Here is a 9618-nt window from a genome sequence, read left to right on the forward strand (position 1 = left end):
GAAAATGTCAAGTACAGACAATTGTTTAAAAGTCATTCAAATAAAAATTTGCGAGATAATTTTGAACATAGACCGATGGACCATGTGAACATACGTTTATTTATCCGCTACGGTTAATAATTTTTTTTTACGTCCGTCGAGAAATGACACAGCTTAATATTAAATTACGTAAAAAATAATACGTAAAGCGATACCGTGTTTACAACAAAAGGAAGACTTATTTAAATATCGGCTAAATGATACAATGTTCCAACTCAAGTTGGAAGGAAATCCAACTTTATCCGCAACAAATACCTCGTGATATGTTCAGACACAAAATAAAACCATGGCGATCATGCCATGACAGCGTCGTATCGTGAGGTGCATTTTAGGTATAAAGTAACATTGAACATTTCGCAATCTCGAGAGTTGTTTTCTTGGTGCTGTGTTATTTGGAAGAGTTATCGGTAACGGTTCCTGCGGACTGATTACCTCTTCAGCATCCGCGAGTATGGATAAGTCCGTCGGGGTTCCGTCTAGAAAACGTTGAAGATTTGCAAGTTACGATATTGCTTTACGTGAAAAAATGTAATAAAAGACGCAACTTTTGAACTGCGTCAAATTCTCTCGAAAGTTGTATTTACATTATTAAATACATTTATATGCCTTATAATATAAAACTCGGATAAATCTATTTCCCTTATAATTAAGTCAATGAATAAAAAATAGAGTTATATGGACAAATGATTGATTTATGCGATCCTAACGTACATATAAGGACTTATAACAAATGGACCAGAGTGTAAATGACTTGTCACAAATAATAACAGAAAACTATCCGTACGTATTGCAGAACCCGGGCTATTTTCCTATTGCGTATAAAAATATTGCCTTCAGAGTATGTACTCCGCACACGTATGAGGGTATACATATATCTGATCAGTTTGCAAATTCCTGTTTTGTCTACTTGCATACCTAAGCACGAGTGAATGTGCCGTTGGTAGAGAGCGCTGCGCTTCCGCCGTTTCAAATGCAAATATAGCTCCATGTAATTTATTTACGGACTGCCTTCACATTGATTTCTTCCTCCGGGATACGGAAGTGTTCCAGTAGGACGGGGCGACGTTCGCATGTTCATTTTGAAAGAGATGAGATCAATGAATAAAAAAATGAATCCAAATTCATATCTTGGAAGAAAATACGCGAACAAGTAGCGAAAACAGGGAAGAAGCCACACTCCCCCTGCGACTGCACGGGCCCCACCAGCTCATACCTTCACACGCGTTAGTGTGACACACACGTCTGCGACACGTGAAGGAAGACAAGTGGACGGAGACATGCAGGGAATACAGTGCACTGCGGAGTGCTAGTGCCAACACTGGCGTATGGAAGCGGAGTTAACTCCGCTGAAATGAGACCCCTTTGACAAATGAGTGGAAAATCCACATATGACTTCTTACTGAAGACTAATGTCTTATTTTTAATGGAAAATAATGCCCAACTTAGTTAGGAATAATTGAAAAGGCCAAGAAAGGTACGTCCAGGCTGTTTGGCCACATGGAGAGAATGATGGAGACAGCGTATTTGGCAAAAGTGACAGGGAGAACGGAACAAGAAGGGGCGGGACAGCCAAGGGAGGCGCGGCATCTTCTCGGCCTACCCCTGCAGCGATGGCAGAGGAAGTAGCGGAACAACGCAATTTTTTTTCTTCCAAAATATCAATTTCACTAAAAATAATTAATTATATAAGCAAAACTAGAGCAAATAATAGCAACAAAATATTCCTTTTTTCAAGCTAATTTTGTTTTATATTTTATAGTCCGAGACAAAAATATCCAATTTTTGGAATTAACTGAAATTTGTTATTTTAGTAATTTATTGAATAATAAAATATTTGCTAATTTTTTAAACAAATTACAACAAAGCTGCATTATTACTAACACAGAGGAAATGTACGGGCCACTCCGCATCAAATAGTGACCTCTAAAGGGTATTAAAAATGACGGTTGACCCTCCTAGAAGAAAAACCCTGGGCAGAAGCCCTGCAGGACACCGAGGACATTAACTGCGCCCTCTTGAGGTGGTCATTTGGTGCGGTGCGGCACGTACGTTCTCATTCAACTTTAATTTAAGTGGATGGCTCGTCGTGCCGAGTCATGCCGAGTGTAAGCGAGAGTGAGAGAGGTTAGGTTAGTGGAGTTTTGATATTATTCTGTTGGAGTTTTGTCTAAAACTACAAACTTGTAGCATTAATCAGAAATCACAATAGATCGCACCGACCGCTCACGTATTTTAATATAATATATTTCATAAATGGCTTAAAGCAAATAATATTTTAAAAATATGTCAATACGGTATCACAGACATTCCTTGTTTCGTAATCCGTCTCGGGTGGCGGCGCCCGGACGCATCGCTCTCCCTTCCCCTCCCTTCCTTCCCCGACCATTCATCCTTCCTACTGTTAAAAATTAATTACAAAAAATATATTACAACATTTAAAAAGAATGCGTCGATATCTCTACAAACTACGGTTAGTTAATATCTTCATAATGTAACAATAAATAATATGTAAAAATACATTAACAAAATAGTAAAGCAAAAATAACATTTAAGCACCTCGGTAATATATGTTCGTACGACCGGTGCGCTTTCTAGCTCTCCAATATCTGTCCGGGCCGAGTCACCCACGGAGGTATTCAGAGTCCCGACGCGGGTACGAGTCGGGGGACGGACTCGGGGCCCGGAGTTCCTTCCGTTAGCCCGACCTACTTCCACATTTTTCAAGAAGAATTAGTAATTTAACCGCTTTCAACACTTTCGGGTCGGGTACAAATTGTATTAAAGTTACTACTGTATCGGGGCAGTTTGAAACATATGTAAAATATATTTGTCGTTTCTTCAAAAAAGGCCATAAATTTCAAACTACTGACAATTTCAAAATGAAAATCTCAAAGATATTTCTTTATAACCCGGAGTATTTAAATATAATATTTTTTGGAGGTTCTCAATCGGGGCCACATTTCGCTCCGGTTAATATCCTTCCAGTGGCATCTGTTGACAAAATCTAAAAGTAATATCGCTCTGACCGATCATTTATACGTTCGAAGCGTGGCGTACGCGGAGACGAGTCGTCCGCGGCGAACGCGTTGTCGGTAAACGCACTCGGGATTGCGTATCAGTGTGGGCGGATCCGCGGGTGATCCGACTGAGAGTTGCGGGGACATCTATTATACAAACCGTCTAACGAACCTGGAAACGGCTCACATTCTGGGACATATTACAATTTCCCATCTGACATCGGTAATAACCGTCTTTGTTTGGCTGACGGCTGAACTGAGACGTAAATTTGACTGCTATAGCTGTATACATATATGTTAAATCTAAGGGTGTAAAAAAACCACGGTAACGCGACATTAAAAATAACCGCCGGCGTTGTTTTTCTGGGTAGTCCACGCTGCAATATCTCACAACTAGGACTCTATTTCTGCTTTATTTTCGATCCAGATGACTCCAGACGCGGTTCCCTTTGCACCGCAGAAAAGCACTATCTCGAGTCTTAAGGCATTATTTTGCCCGATGGATCGAGTCGTTTCCGAAGAATAATCTCGAGGGTAGCCCAGAAAAACGCAACCGGCATCCAAATGGCTGTCAAAAAATTATAGGTAACATTATTGTCAAAATTGTGGTATTTTTTTTGCGTAATTATTCTCCGCGACGTTCCTCGGCGAGCGCGTACCAAGGAAATCACTTGTTGCAATTTTTTTCTAAAAAGTCCATTTTGAGTTTGAGCTCGATCAGAAAGAGCTGCTTCTGCAGCGAGAAGATCTCCTCCTTCTGGCGCAGCTCCATGTTGAGGATCTTCATCTTGGCCTCGTGCTCGCCGATGGCGTGCTGGCGCTTGGCGAGGAAGTACAGCTTCTCCTCCTCGCTGGGCGCCGCGCCGGCGCAGGGCTCCGCGCGGGGCGGGCGCGCGCGCGCCGCCAGCGCGCCGACGCAGCGCGCGTGCGCGTGCACGCCGGGCACGTAGGGCGGCGAGGGCGTGGCCAGGCACACGCGCGGCTCCAGGTGGCTCAGGTTCAGGGGCCCGTTGGAGTCGGCCCCTCGCGCCGGGGACGCGCTGCCCGGGGACAGCGCGGTCTCCAGCAGCTCCGGCGCCGGCGTGTGCCGCAGGCCGTCCTTGGAGTCCAGCGCCGCGGACCCGGGGCCGTCCAGGCGTTCGCTCGACATCTGGAAACATAACTAAGTATGGGTCCGTTCTCGACTCCCAAAGTACACTAGGAGTGGTAGACTTTCCTTACCCACATCCTGTGGAACTCCATTCCCGAGTTAACGCTGCGTCAATATAAAGCAGCGAACCATCTCGGTGCGTAAAAACAATATTTAACACGCTCTACATTTAGAATAATTGTATGCAAAACATCAGAATACAGCATTTGAGTAAGTCAGAGACTCATTGCGTCATCGAGCGCACAGCTGGCTCGAGAAAGTTGGTAACACGATCCGTTACAAAGAGAAAAGTAACTCACATTCACGGGCAGCAGGTCGTCCGATTGTGCGAGAAGGACGGTCGATGGAACATCTCTTCGCTCATCTAAAACATACAAAAAACATGTCTTTAAATGTGAAACCCCGTAAATCTTCTCACGAAACAAGGGCAGGCCACTCGCGAGTGTAGCCAAGTTGTGCACAGCCAATACGAGCATGAGTACTACACGGAATAACAAGATGTTAACCATTAGACTGATGACAATCCATATATCCACTTTGGCGTACTTTGCCAAAAGCGCAGCTGTCCATATATGGACGATGATGAAAGTGTATTTTTGTATGCGGCGCGCATTTCTTAAGTTCTGATTTGTCAATAAAACCCACAATTACTTGTAATTTAGACCAATTTAACCAAAGTTTAGTAAAAAGATATAAATATTTTGCATTGTTTTAGCCCGTACAATGTCGGATTCGTCCAATAGAGTAATGTTAAAAGCGATTGTTCTACTCAAAGTAGTGATGTGATGTGATAGTGACGGTGACGTTAGAATGTTTAAAAATCGGAGGACGCATCCATAGTGAAATTTCACACGACTTGGCACATTCTTGCCAATGAAAATTTTATATTTTTTCTCAAATTACATTTTTTTACATACATTACAAAATGCATTTTTATTTGATTACTTTGATACGTTGTCCGCCAATACCAGAAATAAATCCTGAATTGTTCAATATTTGACAAATATATTGTTGAAATAACTAATAAACGGGAAAAATTTTGCAAAAAAGTCTTTAGTAATTTTGGCATACATATAAGAAAAATCTTAGCTAAAATGGTTAAATGAAGAAGGATGAAAGGAAAGTGCGGATGAGGTGCCATTACTCGGATGCGGCGTATAGCGCAATAAGGAAGGGTGCGAGGACTATCCACCACACTCCACCACCGTGGTGGAGTGGAGCGGAGGAGCCGGCTTACCTTTGATGGTGATGGCCTCGGCCAGCGGGTTGATGGTCCACAGGCGGCCCTCCAGCAGGCCGGGCGCCGGAGCCCCCTCCTCGGAGCCGGGCTGCAACCAACCACCGACCAACATGACAACCGTCCGAGCCGGAGCGGGAGCGGTGCCCGCTCTTCCTGCCACCCCTACTAGTCAACCTCTCCCGCTAGTCGGGAAGCTGCGAGGGCGGCCGACAGGAGTGCCCGGAGGCAGTCGAGCCCTTATTTACAACAGATGACGCATAGTGCACTACATCTCATAGAGGGAATTTTTACTAGATCTCAAATTCTGTTAAACCATCGGCGCACCAGCCGCCATATCTCGGCGGCTAAATATATTTTACATTCGCATATCTGCCGTAGTTTCAGCCACAACTCCGTCCGTGGGCAGTTCATATTATCGTGTATCTATAATGTGATACTGTGGTGTGATATCTACAAATCAGTAAAGAAAACTTTTGGTAATGCATTATTTTTATACAAATATATTAACGGCACTCGACCAAAGATGTCCCTGTGGTGATAGAATTATCCTGAAAACCTTACATTCCAGGTGTAATGTTCTATGGAGTTTTTCAAGTTTTCTTGTCAATTAATCACATTTCTGATCTAGACACTGGATAAGATATGTGCGTAATAGTTATTGCATGCCCGGGAATTGGACCCGGGATTCATCTGGCACATTGTAAAGCGACACGGCGCGGACTCACCTCCTGGTAGCGCATCTTGCACTTCTTCTTGAAGTTTTCGTACCACATCTTGACTTGAGCCGGCGTCCTCGGGCACTCCGCCCGGCAGCGCTTGTTCACCTCCATACAGATCTGGGACCACACCATCTGCACACAGAAACTCACATCAAGCCACCGGCGCGCTAACGCACCCTCGATAGTGCACGGCAGGCCTGCCTACGGAGCTCGCTCACCCTTATACAGATCTAGGTGCAGTGCACAGTGTAATGGAGCACTGCCTACAGAATGGTAAAACAGTGTATGGTACAGTGTATGCACCTGCAGTCGGAATGGGTGCAGAGTGTAAGGGAGCACTGCCGCAGGACGGTGGGGCAGTGTGTGGCGGGCGTGCCTGCGGTGGGAGAGAGGGTACCTGCTTGCTCTTGTTGGTGGCGTTGTTGCTCCTGCCCTGGCGCAGGACCTCCCGGTGCTGGGCTATGAGCTCGAGGACGGTGGCCTTCTCCAGCTCCGAGAAGTTCTTGCTGCGCTCCTTGCTGCGCCGCGTGCGCACCGCCGCGCCGCGCGTCGACATGGCCCTTCTGCGACTGCCTTGCCCCGCCACCGGTGACACTGCACACACACACAAGCACATACCGTATGTATATATAGATAAGGCATAACCCGCAGTCTCCACTTCAAGAGGCTCGTCTGCAGGTAGAGGGTACTGGAGGTACCGAGTTAGATTGCCGGGGGGGCAAAAAAATACAAGTGATTTTTTCACAGTAATATCTATTCAATATTACCCTGGACTGGTACCTGAAGCGGAGGGCTGATCACCTTCCCTTCACGTGTTAAAGATCGAGATAACACAGCGTTTATATGATGCAGTGCCCTAGGAGATGCAAATAAGGGTTTGAAGAAGAAAATGAAGAAGTCCGCAGGTAGGATAGTAAGGATTGGGAAGGCAAATGTGGATAATGCATCGCAAACACCCAGAACAATTGAAAATAAATCTTTCTTGAATTTAATATAATAAAATAACAACTATGTAAATTTTTCCACATGAATTTCATTTGACCAGAACCGGGATTTTTTCTAAAATTTTGTGCGTACATTATGTTAAAAAGATAAAAATAATGAAAAACGTATGTAAAAAGAACTCCACTCCACTCCAGTATATATGTATTTAACCCTTTCCGGTCCCCGATCAAATACGAAAAATCAAGATGAGACAATTACACTTTCCTCCACATACACGTGCGTAACACGTGCGTAACACGTGCGTAACACGTGCGTAACACGTGCCAGTGAGCTTCCATTCCAACTTACTAATACTAATCATGACATTGCACATTGGATCGGTAAGGATATTACTGCTATATGGGAAAGGAAATGGAGGACAAATGTTATAAGTAAAATTATTTACCGTAAATTATAAATTATGAGTGAAGAGTGGGCAGTTTAACAAATTTAGTTGTAAATAGGAGCAGAGAAAGACGGAGGAAAAATTGGCACGATCAAGTATTTCAAATGTTTGGTCAGGAGTCGGAATAATCGGCGTAGGATGTATGAGGAGTGTACGCATGAGTGTGGGGCAAACATTGGGATTGATCTCTTATCTCTGCCTACCCCTGCACGGAAGCAGCTACATTAGAGGCTACATTTTTTTAAATCATATACACTTTATTAAATTATTTACACTTTAATACAATATTATTCATGTCAATTAATTTATTTTTCTCTATATTTTGAGTTTCACTGGCGCATAGGGCACTGCACCGGATTGACGCGATGTAATCTTGATCATTAATTACACGATCAAGGTGACCAGTCCTGCGCTTCGGGAAAAAAAACCTCGCTCTAAAACTGTCTGAAAAAAGTTTTATTATTATTTTTTAATATTTTTTAAAAGTTGCTTCAAAAATAAAAATACATTTCGACTAAAACTTTTGTTATTTTACAAAATCATTTTTGTCGTGAAAATGATGTTACTAAAACTAGGAGGTACGAAACGTCACGAACAAACATCGAATAACGTCCAAAACAATCCGTCGCGATGCATAATATTCCGATCGTCGCAAAATGTTTCTAATTATTATTGCGAAAACTTGTTCCGAAAATAAAAATAAATATCACTATGAAAATATTTCAAACGTCACGAATCTTTTTTTTATACCTGCGAAAATGATATCGCTTAAACGTCAAAAATCTATCGTCGTAAAATAATGGTCGAAACGTCAGAAATATGTTTATTTTCGTGTTAGCGAAACTTAACTGCGCTATATTTATAGACAAACTAGAAAAAATGTCGGTTTATCCGCGTATCGGAATATTCCAATTAGCACGTAAAAAGATAAGATCGAATACCAGTTAGGTAAGTTTACTAGAAATAGGTATGACATTGTCCAAAACAATGGCGAAATAAGCTCGAATATTAACTGTCACGTCAAACCGTCCGGTCAAAATGGCGAGTGATCTTTCTCGCTTTACCGACATATTCATAATTCGCGTGTTTATTAAATAAAATAAGTACGTGTCGGGTGTTAGTTAAAAGGTTAACAGCCAATTGACTAGAAAAAGTTATGTCAAAATTCGGACAGGAATTTCGGGCGAAACTCACCAGCATCAATGTTACGGTTTGTGGATGTCGCGCGGGGATTATTCTCGCGAGCACTTGCACATTTCTGGCGGCTGCCCGCCGACTTTTTGGCGAAAATTGTCGAAAATCCGACGCGAACTCTCCGAACCCTCCGGCGGACGAACCTGTCAAAATCTCGAACGACTCATAGACAACGGAGGCGGGCAGATCTAGTCCGGAAGAGAACGGGTCGCGTCGAGCGAATCCGAGGGATGCGGTTCCGATATTTTGACGAATTTAAAGTTTTCGCAACTTTTTTTATACCCGTATTGCGAGTGTTTTGTCTAGAATTTTCACATACGAATTACAATTAAATTATATTAACTTAAAACATAAAGAGTAAATCCACTCACGAGTAGGCATAGGCTATAAAACTTTAAAAGTTGAAGCCTCAGTAGGGTCATGATAAGCGGTGTTGTATAAGCCTTAGCTAGATTTAAAAAAAAAATAATCTGCGGAGATGCAGTCTCAGCTAAATAGCTTAAAAAAATAAATACTTAATATTGGCTGTATAAACAAAGAATAACAACAATTTACATATTCTATAGAAATATCCGTTTGTATGGTATTTATTATTTACTTGTTGAGACAAAATAAATTCTAATAATTGGAATAGCCAAGAGATGAAATTGGTTTGGCGTTTGTAAAATGTTCATATTAATCCTAGTTTAGATATGCATACTTATCGGATTTTGTCCCATTTTGCTTTTATTTAGCACATTCTAGCATATTCAATTTCTGACCTTTACTCGCACCCAATGGTGCATAAGAAACTGCGTTGAATCAATGCCGTGATTACATGATCATTAATCTCATAAAGGCAATAAGTCCTGCGCTTCTGGCATCATCAC

At 42.5% G+C, this 9618-nt stretch overlaps 1 protein-coding gene across 1 annotated transcript; it reads right to left on the reverse strand.

The window, feature by feature from the left end:
- Positions 1 to 1446: 1446 nt before the first annotated feature.
- Positions 1447 to 8909, reverse strand: LOC148311034 (uncharacterized). The gene is made up of 6 exons (XM_088257370.1): positions 8750 to 8909; positions 6563 to 6759; positions 6172 to 6297; positions 5444 to 5534; positions 4506 to 4570; positions 1447 to 4206 (listed from the first exon to the last, which is right to left on the reverse strand). The coding sequence occupies exons 2-6, from the start codon at positions 6719 to 6721 to the stop codon at positions 3724 to 3726; spliced, it is 924 nt and encodes a 307-aa protein (XP_088113496.1). The 5' UTR covers positions 6722 to 6759; positions 8750 to 8909; the 3' UTR covers positions 1447 to 3723.
- Positions 8910 to 9618: the final 709 nt, after the last annotated feature.

Source organism: Brachycentrus maculatus, unplaced genomic scaffold (genome assembly GCF_059751285.1).
Source record: "Brachycentrus maculatus isolate JH-2025_06_01 unplaced genomic scaffold, ASM5975128v1 h1tg000080l, whole genome shotgun sequence".
NCBI classification, from domain to species: domain Eukaryota; kingdom Metazoa; phylum Arthropoda; class Insecta; order Trichoptera; family Brachycentridae; genus Brachycentrus; species Brachycentrus maculatus.

What these genes read in the sequence shown, in the direction of transcription:
- LOC148311034 (XM_088257370.1), bottom strand. Translation starts at nt 6,721, where the DNA reads ATGTCGACGCGCGGCGCGGCGGTGCGCACGCGGCGCAGCAAGGAGCGC. An exon ending in GCAAGATGCGCTACCAGGAG is followed by an intron (nt 5,535 to 6,171) that starts GTGAGTCCGCGC and finishes GGTTGGTTGCAG; the next exon opens with CCCGGCTCCGAGGAGGGGGC. An exon ending in CGAGGCCATCACCATCAAAG is followed by an intron (nt 4,571 to 5,443) that starts GTAAGCCGGCTC and finishes TGTATGTTTTAG; the next exon opens with ATGAGCGAAGAGATGTTCCA.